Source organism: Columba livia, chromosome 26 (assembly GCF_036013475.1).
Source record: "Columba livia isolate bColLiv1 breed racing homer chromosome 26, bColLiv1.pat.W.v2, whole genome shotgun sequence".
NCBI lineage: Eukaryota > Metazoa > Chordata > Aves > Columbiformes > Columbidae > Columba > Columba livia.
In genome coordinates this window covers 4,341,324-4,360,800 of record NC_088627.1, presented here as the reverse complement: position 1 = coordinate 4,360,800, position 19,477 = coordinate 4,341,324, and the positions used below count along the sequence as shown (strand labels likewise).

The window sequence follows — 19,477 nt, the reverse complement described above, 5'->3', positions numbered from 1 at the left end:
AGGCCTCTGTTCACCCGTTGTTCCCTCTTTGGGGGCCGTGCTGGTGACAGTGGCGGATCCGCAGAACGTGGGACCTGTCCCCAGCCTGGCTCTTCTGTCCGTCTGTCCCCGCGCTCCAGCTCTGGGCCAGCGCCAGCAGCAACCATGAGTTCATCTCCCAGGCACTCACTGCCCCGATTACATCTCGCTCCTCTGCGATTCAGCTCTGGATTCAGCTTTATGAAAATAAGCTTGGGAGTTTCTGAGTCATTCCCGTTCCATCAGCTGAAGGGAGAACTCGCTGCCAGAGCTGGGGACAACCCACAGGGAGTTCTTAGTCCAGAAAACATTTCTGAAAGCGGCGCTTGGCTCCACGTCGAGACCATTGCCCTCTGCAGAACACCCGGCGGCTGGTCCCCGAGCAAACCGGCGCCGTTCCCTCCCAGCCATGGGGGAGATCCACCCGGATCTCGCACACACCGTGCTGGAATAACTCGAGAAGCCGTTTCACATTCACTGCAAACGTCCCTGTCTCTTTCTGAGCCCAGGACAGTGGTCTGGAGAAGCAAACATTTGCACCTCTCCGATGGCACCGAGATAAGTTCTCCATAACCTCCGCCTTTCGGACTGAGACACAAAGAATCACCCATTAAACTGCCCAAACAATTCCTCCTTCATCCAGCTGCCTTTCCTTGGGAGACTTTACACTCCAAACAAATATAATACAAACGAGCATTATCCCAAATCTTTAAAGCCCAGAAAGATCTGAGTTTTATATGCTCCAAATAGCACAGATTCCCATGGCTTTAGTTTTTATTATCTTGTTAAAACGCTCCTTCAGCCTACAGCAGGGTACCGAGGGGTTCCGGAGGCACAGCGGAACAGCAGATGAGACATTAACTTACCCTCTTTTGCATTTTTTGTAGACTTTATAAATGCTTTCTTCAGGAAGCCCATATTTTTCTGAAATCTGCGAGAGAAAACACGGCAATTCTTTGTACTTGTAAAATGAAATTCCTATGATAAAAATCAAAGATAACACGGAGCCGGGGTGTTCAGCAGCAGAGGATTCCCCCTCCCTTTTACTCAAAGGGCTGAAGCAACATTCTGACCAGGACAAGTGGAACGTGTCCCTGTCCTGCAGCCTGCGCCCTGGTTCTCTGATAGTCAGGCTGGGAACCTTAGGGAATACTCTTCATTTTCTTTCATTCTCTGGCCTGTTTGGGGGCTGATGCTTCAGCCCGCTGGGCACTGAGAGCCTGAGCTTCTCCTTTGCTGATCCATCTGAAGGCGAGAGAAACTAAAGCGGATGCATCTGACCGCAGCTGAGGTTCGAGCTGATCCGCAGAGCTCTCCCGGGCAGGTAGAGGGACAGCCTTAGGACGACAGTTTTGTAGCTTTTTCACAAGCATTTTCTGTACATTTTTTGCCTCTTTGTGGTGAGGGATGGGGGAGGGAGAAGATGGCAAAGAATCCTCTGCGCTGACATTTTTCAAACCCTCTATTTTTAAAAGTTTGTAAAACCAACAGAGCTTAAAGTGCAGCCATAAAGCCGCCCCAAATCTGGGAGGTTTATTGTTTGTTTCCTTCCCAGCGATCTCCCGGGAGAAGGGGCTTATCAGAGATGCTGCTGATAATCATCACAGAAATATGTCTGTGCGCTCCTCAAACACAACACAGGGAATTCCAGCGCGAGGCCAGAATTGCTTCAGATTGCACATCCACAGCCTTGAGAACGGAAAGGGTGTTTTACAGTGGAAAATATGAATGTGTTGTCACAAGAGGAGACTCATGATCTGAACAAAGCATCTTGCCATGAGGTGTGTTCTTCCCGCTGCAGCGCTAACGCGCAGCCCGCGCCAGGAGCTGCGGGGAGAATTCACCTGCTACTCACAATTTCCATTTCCATTCTCAGGAGAAAGCAAGACGGGACATCTAAACAGCCTTATATCCAGCTTCTTATATACCAAATCCCATTGCCCTTTTCTCTTGCTGTTTGTTCACATGCCACAGGTTTTGGTAACACTTACAGCTGTCCTGAGGCCCTGGAGATCTGGTGTCTTCAACATGAGAGCATCGAACACCTCCTCCGACTCCCTCCGCACGTACAACAAGACTGCAAGAGAGAAACGCAGCTCCTTACAGTGTGTTCTCAGTGCTGCGGCCTCGTGTAATTGAAGGGCTGAGGTTAATTGAACCAAAGGAGACGCTACATTTCAGCAGAGCTCCCATCCCAGGGGTTACCTCTCTGCGGATCTTCTTCCTTAGTTTGCTTTGGAGGTATTGGGTCAAACTCGTCTGTGAAGGAGGCGCCGCTCCGCTTCACGGGCAGCCTGAGCGAAATGGATACGATCCTCTCAGAGGACAGAACAACAGCAGCAAACGAAACAGTTCCAGCAATCGAACTTCTGATTGAACAACCAATTATGCCAACGAACATTCAGCAATTAAGTATAAGTATCCGGTTGGTAATCATGGCAGCAGTCTCTGCCAGAGCTGCGGGTTCCTGGCCAGCGCACAGGGGCCACGGTGAGCGCGGGCAGCGCGACTGGTGTCACGTCCCACACCAACGCCTTCTGTACCTCCTTGTCATTGTTTCGCTGTTGGCATCACTAGACAGCGGATCAAGCCCAGGGAAAATACTGGTTCTCCCCACTCTAGACACATTACAAGTGTGATTTCACCTTAATTCTGGTTTATTTTACAGCGGTATCTGCCTCTGGTTACTTGAACCCTTCAGTAATAGCTCTGTGACCTTTTTTCCCTCTTTCAAATGATCAGAACAGCAGGACAGCCATGGACTGCACTCTCATTGGAGTGGCTCAGTGACAGGGACAGAAATGTGCTTCTGCATCCCCTGAGTCCATCCTAGGCCTGAGTTTAACACATATTGTGACTCTCGAAGGCACCAGGGAGACCCTGTGCTGTGCTATTTTGCACCTGCGGATATCCCCTGCCTGCAGATATCACACAAACGACACACCCACAGAAACAGAGCAGCTGATGGATGCGAAATACAAACCACTGGCTCCTTACCTGTTTGCAGAGTTGGGAACAGCAGGAGGGAGCACCTGGAATGGAAACACGGATCTTTAAGTTTGCACAGTATCATTGTGTGCTGGTGAAACTGGGGGGAAGTCGACATGGGCACATTTAAACATGACATCCCTCCTCCCAGCCTGTCACTTTTCCTACACAATTAACCCCAAACATCTGTAGGTGTTTCTTAGATTAAATGAATCCTGATATAAAGAACCTATCTCGATTCTCCTCTGCCTAGAAGAGACCTGCACACATGCCCAGCTAGAGCGGGTCACATCTCATAACTTGCTTGGGACCAAGGACCAGGGTTCTCAGTGAGTTCTTGGGGTGTAAACCGGATTCTTCCGGTCCCTGGTTTTGATGCTGATGCGTCAGCGCAGCAGCCCCTGCACCAGGATGTCACTGCACCGTCACAGCGGCTGGTTTCCCCCTTATTGGCGAATTGGGACAGTTGTTTCTTGGGACAACACTGATGAGCTCTGAAGGACGCTGGGCCGCGGTCTCGTCAGGCTCGAGGGGCAGAGGACAAGCGAGATGTTCCCACACACGGGCACTGATATGGTCGCATTTTTCTATAGTTTACTTTCTGCTGCTGCTCTAGTCCTCTGTGGAAGCTGCAGATGACACCTGTAAACCACAGGGGTATCTGGCTGGAAGGAACCTGGAAAGGTTATCGTGCCCATCACTGTTGCACGACGAGGCCACTCCTCACAGCTACGTCTTCACGTTCACCACATTTCCACAGGAGAATTGTGGTTTGGCTTTTTTATACACAAGTCGTGTCTGGGGAACCGATCAGTTTGGAAATGACGGGGCTGACAGACGAAGGCAAGAGGTTGGTTGTTTTTTTGAAGGGACTCACCGTGCCACACCTCTGCAGGTTTGAAAAGTGGACGTTGGGGATGAACAGGACCGGTTGGGTTTCGAGGTCGGTCTCTGGCCTCAGGAACGTGATTTCATTCCCTCTGAAGCCAGAGAGCAAACAGCCTTTCAGACCTACGGATGGAAAGTCCAGTTCATCTCAGTTCGCTTGGCAGTTCAAGAGGCAGCTACACACAGAGATGGGAAAGTGTCTGCCCAAGGTTTCCCAACAGAAATATCAGTGCAAAGACAGAACTCTGCAGAACCAGGTCTTGTCCCGTGCTGTGTCCTCGAGGGACTCCCTGCAGAGACCCCAACGCAATCCAGGGAGGTTGGTTATTAATAAAAGGCTTTGAGAGTCTGGTAGGAGACCAGGGAAGGACCTGCCTGACGAGCTGCTGCTGAGCGGTTCTGATTTCATCAGGCTTGGAAACACCCGGGGCCAGATCTCGTGGAAGTTAACGGACAAACCTCCACGATTTCAACACGCTTGGGATCAGGTAACAAACACCAGCACTGACCATTGTTATTGGAGTCCAGGCATTTTCCTTTCCTTCTGAACTGTTTCCTTTCATCGTCCCGCATTTTCCTCTCTGCTCCCTGTGGGGAAAATAAGGGGAAAATTAGGACATGGGCAGTTCTAAGGTGGGCAAGAGAGGACTGACTGTCCATCTCTGGGAGATAAGCTCATGGAGGTCAAGGCAGCCTTTACTCAAACATGCTAATGTCAGAGACCTACAGGCCACCCAGAACATTCTGATACTTATACATTTAAAAAAAATGCTTTTAAAAATGAAAAATGCAGAAAAAGCTTTGAGAAATTTTTCCGTGGGAAGGTACGTGAGGCTAAGGAAGAACCCTTAAGGAGATTCTCACCTCTTCTGCTATTTACAAACCTGTCAAAACCAAGAGTTTATTATGAGGCACAATGGCATGTAGGGCTCTCTAATGATTCCGTTCTCCAAAGGCCTCAGCAGTGTGGACACATCCCCGCTGTCCTGTCCGCTCAGCTGAGGGCCGTAGCCATCTCTGCTCCTCAGCCGTGACCTCTCGGCTGCTCTAGACCCTCACAACCCTTCTGTTTGTTCTCCTGGAGCCACTGGCCACCAGTTTAAAATCCCCCTGGACAGCCCAGTGGAAAAGCAACGCTCTACCTTATCGCAGAAGATCTTGATCTGGCAGACGGCGCGGTGCACCAGCTGGCTGCTCCCGTTGCCGTAGTCGTAGGTGTCGATCTGGAGGTTGAGCGGGACACCTTTCACTCCCTTCTGGGAGGAGAAGTCTGTGCTCAGACAATTCACCCCAATAAACACCTGCGAATATGAGCAGAGATTGATACAGCTTGTTAGTGCCAAAATATTATTGTCAAACAGCAATGAGAGCTGTGGGTAGGAACAAAAGCAGCTACCGAGACATCCTTCCAAAACTCCTCGTGTCAGCCAAGCACCTGAGCGCTGGGTTTCCCACCCCAGCGCAGCCGCCCATCCTCCCAGCACCTCTGCAGCCCTTCATTGAATCTGCCTGCTCCCATCAGCTCGGATAAGCTGCAAAGGCTGCCTGGGGATGTTCCTGCTGCTCTTTCTGATCTTTCATTTGAATGAGGGACCCTCAGACAGCGACGCCCCGGAGGAAGGGAGGGGGCTGGAGCACAGCTTGGGAATTGCAAATCATCGCTGCTGGTTAAATAAATATTCATCACATACTGGGCTGCTTTATCACTAGGATGGAGTTACCTCCAGTGGGAACATTTGAAGAAAAGCTGAGCATAGATATAATCCACGTTGTATTTCCAAAATTCCCACTGATTTGTGTAACCTTGAAATTTCCCCTGGACTCTGGGTACAGGAGAAGCTCCCACAGCTCCCTCAGCGGGGCTTTGGCTGAGGATTCCAGCCTGAAACCTACCGCCAGGTCTACTCAGTGCCTACGTAGAGAGAAGAAAACCACTTAACTGTGGTGTGAAGTTTAATTGCAAGAAGAGAAGTAACAGGTGCTCCAGACGACCCAAATACCTGACCCTCCTGTCGCGCTCCCAGCCCTCGCAGCCTCTGAAGTCTCACCCCGAGCTGCCCCGGGCCAGCGCAGGGACCGAGTTTCTGCTAAGAGTTAAATCCAGTTTTGCTGAGGTGCCCCGAGGCCTGGCCACATACCTGACATATTTCCATTTCTGACAACTTTGCCTTGAAGACATTTGTTAACCTCTTGGGTTGTAAAAGACCAAGGTCGCCTTTGGGCTAAAAGAAGGGCTTTTTGAGACCTCAAAGCAAACCAGCATTTTCCCAAGAACCAGCTTCAGAGAGATGGGTATTTATACTCTTCTTTTTTTCTTAGTTACTTCATCTCTTTTTATATCCTCCTCTCAATCCACACCAGATGCAAAGTGTTAATGACAGACTGAAGACGTGCAGAAGAGACAGCAGAACCAGAAAGACGTTGCTAAAAGCTTTACATTTAAGGTCAAAAGGGATCTCGTGACCTGCCTGGCTCCCTTCCACATCACACAGAAGGGTGGTCGGTCATTTCTGCATCCAAATGCTGCCTTGAAAGGAGGGTCTTTGTTCCCTAAGCTGTGGTTTATTTAAATAGGCTTCACCTACATGTGAGCAGAGCCCCGATGGAGGCTGCTGCTGCGAAAGGCTTTCTTCAGAGTTATCCATCAGCACTAAAACAACATCTCTGAGCCCGTCTCGGGTGTACCCAGAGTGTTTATTAGCTAATGGCAATGCTTAAACACACAGAGGAGCACGGTGTCCTTCCCTGCTGTCCTGCCAGACAAACACTACCTGGGGCCACTGGAATGGAATTGTTTGGACTGGAAACTCTCCCTGTTTCTAAGCGGAGAAGTGGGGGGTGCCTGGGCCAGCAGAAAGGAGGCTCCAGTTTGGCTGCAGACCAAACCTCCCCATTTCCCTTCCACAAGCAGTTTGTACCTTTGCTTCTTCGTGGACGTTCCAGACGAAGGACAGCGCGTTGTAGGCCAGCTCCTCGATGTTCTGCACTGTGTTGAAGTTTTCTTTGCAGTCAGCTGAAACGCAACGGAGAAGCAGTTTATACTCTGGCTGCAAACCTGGTTTCATTCGCTGGGCTTTCCACCCCCCAGAGTCTGCCCCTCGCCGACCCCAAAGCTAAAGGAGTTTTGTGATTTATCAGAGGCCACTCTTGATAGCGCTGGGCAAACCTCAGCGAGCACACGTAAGGGACAGAACAGAAGTGACTCAAGGATATCGGCTGGTGACTGCGGTTTGAGGAGCGGTGGGCAAAGACAATGCAGATTGCTTCTAAATTCAAACAACTGCACGTCTTGGCCTGGTGCTCAGTGAGGTGCTGAGCTGGACGGACAAAACCTCCATCTGGCCCAGCAGAACATGCTATAAAGTCTGTGTGGTTGCGGTGGAGAAGGACAAGCAGCACCCAAAGCCATTCCTGGGCTCCAAGAGGCAATAAGTTACATCTGTAAGAGCCAAAATAGTTCAGCAGTTTGTGTCTCTCTGACTGAGGCTCTTTGATGTAACTTGAGCTCCCAGCGCATGTTTCTACACTTGGCAAACACCATCTTACACCCCAAAACCCCCTCAGCCAGAGAGATCTGAAGCCAGCAGATCCGCCTGCTCCTCCCGCTTTCCCCCAGGCCAGATTCTGGAGCTTCAAGTGTGTTAGTGGGTATTGGAAATGCAGTGAAATGGTGCTGGAAGTTACCAACCCCACCCGGCCATCGCCCCCGCTCATACCGACGTCAATGACTCTCTGCTTGGCCGTGGGCTGGCGGGAGTGCCAGTGCTTCCAGAACTTGAGCTGCTCTGTCGGGACCTTTTCGTTGTCAAAAACAATCATCACAACGCTCTGCAACACAGCAAGGACACCCCGTATCAGTGCACACAACAGGACGGCGCCTGGTGCCCTCACTGCCCTTTCCATCCAGTGCATCCACAGAATGGCCAAGGGCACCTTAGTGTCACTATTTTATTGCTGGGGAAACTGAGGCAGGCAAGGCAAGGGACTTGCACAGTCATGCAGGCAGCGACAGAGCCAGGAGCAAGACAAGCTGCTCTGTACGCGCCTCATTTCCACCGACTGCGAGGCAAACAAGGATCCTGTGCTGGGGAGTGTTCGCAGTGCTGCAGCAAGTATCCGGCTGGGCCAGCCTAAATGCTCTTTCTCTAGATGTTCTGAGTTTCAGGAGTCCTCAAGTCTCGAGATGCTCAAAGTCCAGCCCCTAAACACCACTCAGGATTGGAGGACAAGGTGTCTTTGCTAGGAACTGAAGCTCAGCTTAGTCTCAGGTGGCTCGGAGGCCTGGCCACACAACCCAGGAAGGAGATGGGGAACCTGTCTCCAGCTCAGAAGTCTTCCCACCGCGGCCCCCAGCCAGGATTCAGCTAGAGAGGCCTTTTGTGCATCCCTGACCTCCCTGTGAAAGGTTTCACCCGTCAGGGAAGATGAAGGCTGTAGCTGTGCATCAGAGGATTAGCTTGCTACGAGTGAATCCATCCCATTCATCGCTTTAAGCCAACATGAGCCACAAAGCCATTACTCTTCGTGTTCAGCTCTGTTCCCAGGCCAGGACAATTGCTGGATGTCTGATTACAGCATGTGTCAGCAAAATTGTCAGCTTGTCTCTTACCTTCACTTTATTTGAGGACAAGTGTAAACATTTGCTGTCTCCAGCTGTCCGCAGCGTGATGGGGTAGAACTGTCCTTTGTTGAGGTAGGCCATGGGAGAGTCCCCAGATTTGATGTGAATGGCTTTGGGTGACCCCAGCGTGTATTCAAAGTCACTTGCATGGAACAAAGAGAGAAGGATGAATAAGCACACGCTGCTGTTTCACTCCAAAAGCAAAACAAGGCGACTTGCGAGTCTCCGTCCCTACAGGTGACAGATACGGGAGTCCCTCACACACCCACAGCTGTGGCCTCCCAGCACATAGTGACCCTGCCCAGCACCCCGGGGAGCAGCACTGCCCAGATATCCTCATTTTACCCTTTGGTTTTGGCTTAAAAACGCCTGTACCTTCTCATAACCAGTATTTTTCTGTGCATGGCTACAGAGCCATTGCACAATCAAAAGCCTAAACCAAACCAAACAAAAATAGGCACCTGTGATAAGACTTTTAAAACATCCTAAACTCAGATTCCTGTCTCTAAATTCACACCCATAGCTGTTCGACCCACACAGACTGCGCCCTAATGGGTCCTGGAGAAACAGGGGGATCTGCAGGACACTGACATCTGCTTGTTTACCCAGGGGCTTAAAAACAGACTCAAACCCATCTTGTTGAACTCTCAGCCTGGTGGGCAGCAACTTTAGTCTTTACAGAAAAGATTTGTAGTGTTGCACAGAGGAAGGTGTCACTGTCAACATGCAAATTTGAAAGAAGAGCCTCATTTGCAAGAAGCCCCTGCTCTTGGCCATTCCCCAGCACCTCTGAGCATTCAGACCATGAGGTTACAGCTCAAGGTAGCTTCTTCTGCCAGGAATCCGCACGAGCCACCACCTGTACACAAGCCCTCACACAGACCCTTCAAGTGCCTTGAAGATCATATTTAGTCACCAACCCATCTCTCTTTCCTGCTCCACCTCCCCTGTGATGCCATCTCTGATGATCGGCTTGGCAGCTCCTCTTATCTGGAGCCAGGAGAGCCGGAGAACTTCAGCGCACAAGCACAGAGCACAGAGCACAGAGCCTCTCGCTCACGAAGGCGAGCTGCTGGCTGTGTGAAAATCCCCACGTCTGGCAGTGAGTCACGGATCAGGTGACTGGGGAGGCAAATAAAAAGTGGGAGGTGGAATAATGTTACCTGCTCGGAGGTTTGATGCGGTATCTAGAGCAGGAAAGCTCTGGATGAGAGAGGGGTGGAAAGGAGGAGGAAATCTCTCTCATCTTTTAGGAATGATGAGAGGTGCGGTGGCACCTTCTAAAACCAAGGTTGACTAAACCCGAAGTGAGAACCTAAAGCTTATCACCCTCTTCAACTGTCATCCCCATTTTCTTTGTCATTTACCCCATTTCAAGCAGCTCGTGGAAGGTGCAGCCGCCTGGATCTATTTGTAGTTTGACTCCTTTTCAGCAAAACATTCAAACCCTAATCCCTGCTTCCTACCACGAGTGCTAAAATCCAGCACTGCTCTCTGTCTAAAATGTCATGGAAACTTGTTCCTAAGACCCCGGGGGACACAACTTGTCTCCGCAGAAGCAGATCTGTAAGTTTGCAATGATCATTGTCAAGACGCAGACGTTCCCCAGGGAAGGGACCCAGCCAAGGGCGCTGGAAACCCAGTTACCTCTTAACACCGTCCGCAGTGTAACTCTCAGGGCAAGGAGGCTCTGGCTGGGGTTTGAGGATCTCGCTGAAGAGCAGCGACTGTAGACAAATGGAAACAAACCAGTCAGAAGTAGAATCTTCCATTGCTTTGTTCATCCCCCCAGACATTACAACAGAGGCCACAGATAAAACACGAACCCTCATTTCAAAGCCGTTATTCTACTTTCAAAACCAACGTAAAAACCCCAACAATTCCACGGGAATGGCATCAAGCTTCTAATGCAAAAGCAAAGCTCTCGCTGACTCCAGCATGAGCAAACCCCAAACCAGAGACGTGCCCACGCGGCACCCCCGGGGCTGCACCCGACAGCGCTGACCTCCTGGGGATCCTCTTTGAAGGTGCTGTCTGGCTGCCACCTCTGCTGCGCCGGGGCCACGGGGATGGTCTCGAAGAGGGAATTCAACGAGCTGGTGTCATACACGTCCCCTGGAGGGACCATGTAGTTGTCTGGGGTGGCATCCAGCTTGCTGGTGCCCGGTGGGAGCATGGCCGGCTTGTGAGGAGCAGGGACACCTTCCAGATTTAAGCCGTTCTTCTTCTGTGGCTCGCAATATTCTTGGGTCATGGAAACGTTTTCGGACAAGAGCTTCATGAGGTGGGCTGAGCCATCAAAAGCTGCGATCTCTGGGTCGTACTCCATTCCGTGGCAGTGCCTGGTGGAGAGAGGGTCCTGTCTCAAACCAGGGCAGAGGGTGGAGAACCCCAGCGAGTTGCCACAGCAAGAAGCGAGCGCCTCGATGTGCTGCTGGGAAGGAAACCGCACACCCGGCTGCCAGCTGACCTCTCCTGCTCGAAGCGGGAGATCTGAGAGGCCCGTGGGTGATCTCCGCCCACACACACCTCTCAGGGCCATTGGCAAGAGCTGAGGTGCTCGGCAGATCAGGGATGATCACACGGAATCAGAGGATACGGTTTAGATGTGATTTGGGGCTGCGGATCCAGAGCCGACATCCATTATTTCTTTATTTTGGCTATTAAATGCTCAGAGCAGCAGGGACGATAAGAAGGATAACTGCTACGTGCTCCTTCCATCTTAGTCTTTTTAAGGCTCCTTGACACTGAAAGCTTATTTTTTTTTTAATATGGAAAGCTGATTCTTGTACAAATTCAAAAACTCCAGGAGCTTAGGAAGCAAAACTCCCAGAGGACGCCAGATCAGTGAAAAACTGACAGGGCTGCAGCACTGGAAGCAAAGTGTATGGCCTGGACTTCAGAGCAGAAAATGCTGAGTACAGGAGCTACCGAGCGACAAAGACACGTACAAAACCGCACTCGTCTCGCTCAGGGAAACCAGCCCTTGGCGCAGCATCCCAAGAGCTGGTCCCTCCTGCAGCGGTGACTGTGACCGGGCTGAGCGCACCACACACCGCGGGTACGTGCTGAAATTTCCATAGTTAATAACAAATAGCAGTGGCCCTTCAGAGAGAAGAGAGCAGCTCAGCTCAGCTTACTGGTGAGGAAGGAATGAAGAGGCTTATTCTGTCAAGCAGGGAAAAAACAGACAACCAGAAAAGGCTGCCAAAGTACAAACCACCCAGGAAGGGGAACTGAACTCATAGTGGCAAATGAGCCATTAATTTCATAGCTAATTATCTGAAAACCTCAAAGGACAAATGGGAGTCACTAGAAGAGAACACTGGCAGACTGGGAGCGAGTGGAAGAGAAATCCTTATCGGTTTAGTGAATGCAAGAGGACTTGGTCATTCCCTTTTGGTGCCAACGCTTAATCCCTTTCCAGTGTCACAAAGTGGGAAATAAAGACAAATTCTTCAGTTGCTGCAAATCAGCGCAGCTCCTCTGAACACAGCTAGACAGCTCCTCAGTTGTGTAAATGGGTGTAACTCCATTTCTACCTGCTTGGGATCTGGCCTAAAGAATTTTAATGTATGTCTCAGGGTTAATAACCTCCACTGTTGTTGGTAATAACACTGTGCTTTGATGTCTATTTTATGCAAGCTAAGAGACCCATCATGCATGCAAGCAGCTGCAGGAGAATCAGACAGCTAGAGAGAGCAAAAACTGAAGCGAACCTCTTTCCTAGTTCATTCCGTCCCATCACACCAGAGGGAAGAATCCTCTTCTCCTTCGGGACCTACAACAAGGCAGAACAAAGGGGTTGTTTATCGTTAGGTTTTATTAATGGAAAACAGAGGCAAAATTAGCCTTGTCTGTGTAGCGAGTGAAGTCTCCCAGATAAAACACCGGGTGAATAACAAACACTGGGTGAGGATACAGAGACCTGGGCTCTCCTGCTGGTTCTGCCGTGGATTCCCAAGGTAACCTAAGGCAAACCACATCGTTTTGTTCTGGGGAAGACTTTCAAAAACACTCAAATAAATGGGAACATCAGTCCTGTTGGTTTCAATTAGGGCTAAATCATGTCCATATTTCTTGAAGCTCCATCCTACAGCAACACTGAAAAAATAGATAGCACCTAGCTGTTCCAGCTCCACGTCCCTCAAAGCATTCCTGGTCCTTATATGAAAGTTGTTGGGTAAAAAAAAACCCACCAGGGTGAGACTCAAGATACTCAGGTTCAGTTTTTCACCCTGTTCTGGGTTCCTTCTACACTATAATGGTGTTTTGTGCCTCAGTTTACCATCTGCGCACTGGGGATAATAGTGGTGCTTTATGGCACTGTTATGAGGTTCATGGCATAAAAACCCAGACTGCTCAGGCAATGGGGACCCGGAGGTGGCTGAGCACATATTGCACCTTCACGCTTCTCCTTGGGGACGAATCGCCCCCGAGACACCCAGCCCCACGGGAACGTACCATGTAGTAGTCGTAGAGGAGGCTGAGGGCGGCCACGCTGTCGTCGTCTCCGTTCACCCTCATCATGGCTTTGGTGGCTGCGGTCAAGGGGTTCTCCAGGTAGGTTTTCCAGGCTTCATCTTCATTGGTGTAGGGGAATTTCTGGAAGTTCATGGTGTCATTCTTCATCAGACGCACGGATCTAAAACTGAGCCAGACAGAGGAGATGGAATGAAGGATCCTCATTCCTCACAGCAACTCCCACGGTTGGCAAGGGCGCTGTTGGCAAGAAGGGATGCTTCCTGGCCCCTGACTCCCAGACTCTTCAGAATCACAGGATGGACTGGGTTGGAAAAGCCCTCAGAGATCATCCAGTCCAACCCTTGGTCCAACTCCAGTCCGTTTACTAGATCATGGCACTAAGTGCCATGTCCAATCTCAGTTTAAAACCTCCAGGGCCGGTGAGTCCAGCACCTCCCTGGGCAGCCATTCCAGTGCCTGACCACTCTCTCTGCAAAGAATTGCTTTACAATTACCGATTTTTCTACTTGTTGCTATGGGCAAAACGAGGCCAGAGTCTGTGTGGTGGGGCTGTGCAGTGTGACAGCTGCGCCTCTGCTTCCCTCCTCCTGCCTGGGGATGCAAACCACCAAAAAATCACCCGCCACGGCTCCTTCCTCAGCACGGACACGGGCAGGCGGGTCCTGCACCGTCAGGGTGTGATGTCGGCCAGTAACTTCAGTGTAACGTGATCGCGAGACTTTGCAAATCTTTTCCTTGAATTTGGAGCTAAAGGCCAGCGCAGCCTACAAGTGTCAGTGATCACTCAGCGTCCAGAGAACTCGATCTACCCAGGTAAAACCAAACCCCGTCACTTTTCTGTGCTGTAGCTCACAGTTATCAAATTTAGTCCCACTCTTAACTTGGTTATTTTCAATCATTTGTATATGATTTGACTTAGAGGGAAGCAGAGAGGCAGATCACAACACCCTCCCTTCCACTAACAAGAATTCCTGACAAAGGTGAGGCCCATGGGGCTACGTGAGCTGAGAAGCAACATACCAAAATAACGCCCTGCCTGTCCTTCTTCTGGCACTTTCTCCAGGTCCCTCCATCTTCTGTTAATAAACTGTCAGACACTTAATTACCCAAACATTGGTCATCTTTCCTTTTCCTCCAGCAAATCCTACAGCAGCCGGCACAGGAGCGGGGGATGAATCAGTGGCCGCGCTCCTGCCACGTCCTTCGGCCACGTGGGGATGGTGTCACCACAACAGCTCATCATGAAACACAAGCTTGGTGGACAAAAATGACTTTTTCATCAAAATGGAAACTTCCTGGAAGGGCAGGTTGTTTTTTACTAGTGGGAGAAGTTTAAAAAATAGATAAGAAGAAAGATTTCTTTAAATCTCCAAAGTTGCCTAGAGCAGAGCTATTTTTTTTTAATGGAAAGGCAAAGAATACCTCCAGGAATTTAGATAATGAATGCTACATTTTAATGACTTTTTTGGTAAGGAATATATAGTTTCCATTAAGCTACTCTGCATATGTTTATTATAAGTCCTGGGTTAGACTTTTAAATGAATCACTCAGAGAACAGTAAGGAATCTGGCATCTCAGAAACTCCCCGCTATTGCTGGATTTCGGATGGGGTGCAAGATGCTGGTCGCCCTCGCTGGCGGCTCAGCCGAGGCGGTTTCACCCTGCACAGGCACCGACCTCCCCCAGCAGGGAGCACAGATACAAACCATCCAGGGATGGTTTTGCTGATGCTGCCGGATCAAACTCCAGAGCTCCTTGGCTGAGCAGAGCAGCAGCCCCATCGCAGCACAGCGTGTCCCAGAGCAGCACCATGGCCACCAAGCGCTGCTTTTGCTGTCCCCGTCACCTTTTTATTAAATCACACAGTGCTTCCACACAGAGTCCCTGAGCCAAGAGCAGGTGCCTCCACGTTATGGTTCCGGTCACCACCAGCTCCATGGCACGCCGGTAAAACAGAGATGCTGAGCTCGCTCCTCTTCTCCCTCGCACGTCGGGATGATGCGCTGACACCGGTTCCACCCCGCGCATGAAACTTCACCAGGTGTTTGGAGAGTTTCGTTGTCTTTAGCGTTTCTCACGCAGCCCTCCCTTCGGTGCGCCGCTGTCTCCAAGGCGAGCAATCGGCATGACTCAGATTTCGCCGCTGTCGACTTGGCGATGGGCTGTTCAGTCCTGTCCGGACAGGAATCCTCACCCGTTCTCAATGCGATCTTCTCAAGGGAGAATAGGCAGCAACAGAGCTCGCTCTCAGGGTGAGACTCAGCTCCTATCACTTGTAATCAACACAGATAAACACATCACGGCAAGATGTAGCAACAAAGCGTTCAGGAGGTTTAAAAAGCACAGATATTACAAGGAAAAAGGCTTTGGAGCTTTTAGGACTGTTCCGCCTGCCTTGTCACTGTGGCACGGCACAACTGCTGCTGATGTTTTAGCGTTTTATCACCTGGTCTGCAAAAGGTAGGCACAGGGAGCTTGAGGGGGGAGCTTGAGATCTCCAGCACTTGCAGCTGTGTCCAGTTTATGAAGAATACGGTTTGCACTGGTCCCGGTGAGCTTGCACCCATTCACCCGGCCGAGGGCTTGGACAAAGGTGACATGATGGGGATGGCACATTTATTCCGTCTTGTTTCTTTTGCAGGTTTATATGATCCCTAAGAGCCACTGAAATACCCTGGAGTGGAGCCAGGTGAATCGCCTCAGACACAAGTCCGCAGGTAGGGCAGCTCTGTGTGGATGCAATGCAGACTCCATCCCGCTGTTCTCTTCTGTTCTGCTCTGCTCCTACTCCAGAAGAACAGGGCTAACCCATATCTGAAGAAACAGGGTTATGTGGGGAAATCAGCAGATATGATGACATGTTTCGAGGCACATTTTGACATCAGATGCATTTCAGTTCATGCAGCTACAGCATGTGTTTGCTTCTACAGCCGCCTTCCAACTCCGTGTTAGCAATCTCTGTGAAGCGGAGGTGCAGGAAAAAGACACCCAAATCCAGATCCAAACACACATGAACTTCACTTTCATCACCCCCTGCGGTGCCCTTTCCATCTGGCTCTGCCGTGTTTGTCCTCTGCAAACTCTCCGCTCTCTGTTTGGCAAAACAAACGCTCCTTTTCCCGGCAGCCGCCGTGGTGCTCAAAGCGAGGACACGTTGGTGAAACACAAACATGTGGGACCAGCTGTTGCCCTCCTGGTCTGCCCAGACCCACCTCGCTGGGGCCTCGGGGGTCTTGTGCAGAGCAGCACACTATTTTGGGAAGGGAGCAGTCTATTTGTTTCCAAACAGTTTAGAATTTGACACAAGGTGATACCGGCCCCCTTTCCCTGCTCCATCCCACCCCATCTCTGTTTCCCTGATTTATCTGCCCCATCTACTCTAGCAGTGGCCTCCTGATGATGAATAAACACTCCGGGCTACACTGAAACAGGAGAAGATGCCCAAAGGGTCTAGGTGGGGAGATCAGCCAAGCAGGAAAGAAACGCTTGTATTCCTGTGGCCTTTTGTTGGGTTTCAGTGGGTGGTTTTGCCGGCCTTTAAGCTTTGTGTTGCTCGTCTTTGTTCTCTATAACTGATTAGGCCTCCAACCTTAATATTAGCCAGGCCAGATGCTGATGGCTACAGAGAAACATCACATTGTCAGAGGAGCAGAGAATCCCTGACAAAGCACAGCAGGAATTCAGTGGCAAAGAACAGAGACCCGCGGGACCTCGGAGACACCCAGGCAGTCCAGGGGGGTTCATTAGCTCTGGCTTTGTGCACCACACTCACCTCCCTGCTGAAATAACCCCGATGCTCCCCAAGAGCCTCTTATCAGTGGTACAGGGAAGGATCAACTCTACACCAGGGCCGAGGAAGGGCAGGATTTACCGTGATGGCTTTTGGGGTGAGATGTGAAACCAAGCCCCTCTGCCAAGGAAGAGCAGTGTCCCACAAGGTGGCTTCGTTCCGAAATCCAAACTCCTCAGCTAAATTCTGATTTCACCCTGTCTTTGCAAGTTTAACAAACAAGCGTATGCCAAGTCAGCGTATTGTCACGGGGGCAAAATCCAGACAAACACAGAACCAGGAAAAAATAATGCACAAAAAGAAAAATAACACACGGACTAATAATGAAAAACGTTGCCTAGATGCCAAGTACAATACAGCGCCGATGCACAGGTGTCAAAGGAGAGCGCTAATCTCACGGACCCTGACCTGCACCGTCTACCAGACTGAAATATTTTCTCTGGCAGCTGGATAACAATGTGGCCTCTGTCCCTGGATTTCCTCGGGGCATTTCAGCAGCGCGAAACTCAGCGCCACGTTTCCCTGCGGCCCCTCAGCCCCGTTTCACCCGCGCACGGCGCGTGATCCTCTTGTTTTCCTGGAAGCACGTGTCTGGATGGCACAACCACGAGACACGTGAGCCCCTCGTCCTCAGCCAGAGACCCTGCACACAACCGGGCGTCTCCCTGCGTTTCATAAGTGCTGAGCAGAAACGTGCGGCGGCTGCGATGGGGAGAAAAGGGACCATCACGGGTATCTTTGATGGCTCGTGTTTCCCAAAAGGCCCTGAGTGTCCTCAGCATCAATGTGTGCCCCTGGTGCTCAGCTTTATTATCACAGGAGGAGAAACTGAGGCACAGGGGTTGACATTAAAATGACTTCTTGTGAAGAAGGGAGAGCAGAACCAGAGCGGAGGCTCTGCTGCAAAGCTCACCCGCACGGCGCTGGCTCCTGCCTTCCCAGCCCCAAGGACTGGGATCAGTGCTGAGTGACGTTTGGGGGACACCAGCTGGAATTGTGTTTTACCTGATAACATCACCCTTGAGGTATCCACCCACACAACCATATTGCACAAATGATTCCTGCTTCAGTGCCTTCTCTGCCTAACATAACAAATTACAGCATTGAATTAGTTTGCAGCTCAGGAATTACGGCTGATTTTTTCCAGCAGTGGTTTATGAGGTCGGGCGCTTCAGTTTTGAGGTGTCCTGAGTTTGAGGGTGACCTGACTCCAGAGGCAGGACACAAAATCCGGGCCCTTTAAAGAGCCTCTGACTGCGCATCACCTGGCACTGCTGGAATCTCGGTCTAAAATACCACCCGCTTTCTTATTTTCAGCGTAGACAGATAAGGAAACCTTATGTACACACGTATTCTAGAACACAAACCTTCATCTCCACCAACACAGAACACACACGCCGCACTGGAGCTCCCAGTGCTCCAAACACCACGAGAATTACTGCACACGACGAGAAGAGCTTCGTAACGCCGAGGGTTTGGGTGCTTTCAGTGACCTGTTTTGTTTTCAGTCCTTATGGATTTTTCCTCCCAGCTTCCACATGCACGTACCTCGCTACTAGCTGTATTATTTTTTAATTCTCATATATTCACTGATAACAAAAGCTACGGCTTAAAAAAAAAAATCACAGTTTTACAAGACTTGGATTTGAAAAACAACAATAAAGGGCTATGCAATCCTTTGCGACAAACAACTGCTCTTCAGGGAATCTGGGTTTAATCCAGCGATCAATCATTATGGGTTATCGGTACTGCAGCAGGGCCCGCAGGCCCTGACTGAGAGCAGAGCCCAGATTTACTCATGTTTCTATGCCAAACAAACACAATTCATCGCACTCCGGTATAACCCTGTTAACCAACGCGTTTTGGAGAGTGAGCATCACAGCTCCGACAGCAAAGACAGGAGGATGAGAAGAAACAAAACCGTGACAAAGCAGGTGGGTGGCAGCCGGGAGCCCTTGGTACGGGACACCGGCTCTTTTACCCCGAACGTTGTGGTTCCGAACGCTCTGGGGACAAGGACGGTTGGATCAGAGCTGCCCTCGCCCATCCCGCAACCACAGCAACAAAACACCCAAAGGAAGAACAACAAGCCAGCGCATTTTCTTATCTTCCAAGCCTTTGAAACCTGGAGTCCCAGCCAGGATATCATCATATGCTACATAATCAATTCCACTGATTAATGCATTTTTCAGCTGTTGGCTTTACCACCCTCGAGCACACACGGGTCGGGGATCTGATCAGGGCCCATCAGCTGAAGTGCTTGCAGGTGCAATGGGAGCGCGAGCGCATTTTTGGATGAATACTCCACAATGATGAACAATTCAAACACCAGACTAACAAACACAAGTAGATCCTCACCAGTGTAACTGTCTGTATTGTACAAATTTCTCTGGAATTACACCGATGCAGCAATCGGTTGAAAATGTGACCCAAACCATCAAAGCAGAGATACTATGTAAATGTTGATTTCTCTCTGCTTTGAGTCTAGAGTTTATTCAGAGGGCTTTTACTCCTTTGTTGTGAGTTGCATAGCAGCTGATTCTTGTTTCTTTAATTTACAAATCTCTCTTTCTCTTTACATAACTTAAAAAACAAGGAATAACCCCCACGTCTCCCTTGAAAGCGCACCTTGCTTCACCACGCTTATCCCTTGTGTGCTTTACTGCCAGCGTTTTATAAAAGGGCTT

General features: G+C 50.3%; 1 protein-coding gene across 16 annotated transcripts in view; it reads right to left on the bottom strand.

Annotated features, from left to right (window-relative positions):
- GRHL3 (grainyhead like transcription factor 3) overlaps positions 1-19,477 on the bottom strand; it is a 111,031-nt gene that overhangs the window by 3,496 nt on the left and 88,058 nt on the right. For all 16 annotated transcript variants that reach the window (XM_065041811.1, XM_065041818.1, XM_065041808.1 and 13 more), the window contains 14 exons: positions 12,980-13,166; positions 12,235-12,296; positions 10,521-10,857; positions 10,163-10,242; positions 8,504-8,657; positions 7,611-7,722; positions 6,813-6,907; positions 5,037-5,195; positions 4,404-4,482; positions 3,884-4,017; positions 3,016-3,050; positions 2,224-2,312; positions 2,010-2,095; positions 885-949 (listed from right to left, as the gene is read on the bottom strand). In XM_065041811.1, coding sequence (XP_064897883.1) covers positions 885-949; positions 2,010-2,095; positions 2,224-2,312; positions 3,016-3,050; positions 3,884-4,017; positions 4,404-4,482; positions 5,037-5,195; positions 6,813-6,907; positions 7,611-7,722; positions 8,504-8,657; positions 10,163-10,242; positions 10,521-10,857; positions 12,235-12,296; positions 12,980-13,166 — 1,674 coding nt within the window. The remainder of the gene's footprint in view (positions 1-884; positions 950-2,009; positions 2,096-2,223; positions 2,313-3,015; positions 3,051-3,883; positions 4,018-4,403; positions 4,483-5,036; positions 5,196-6,812; positions 6,908-7,610; positions 7,723-8,503; positions 8,658-10,162; positions 10,243-10,520; positions 10,858-12,234; positions 12,297-12,979; positions 13,167-19,477) is intronic.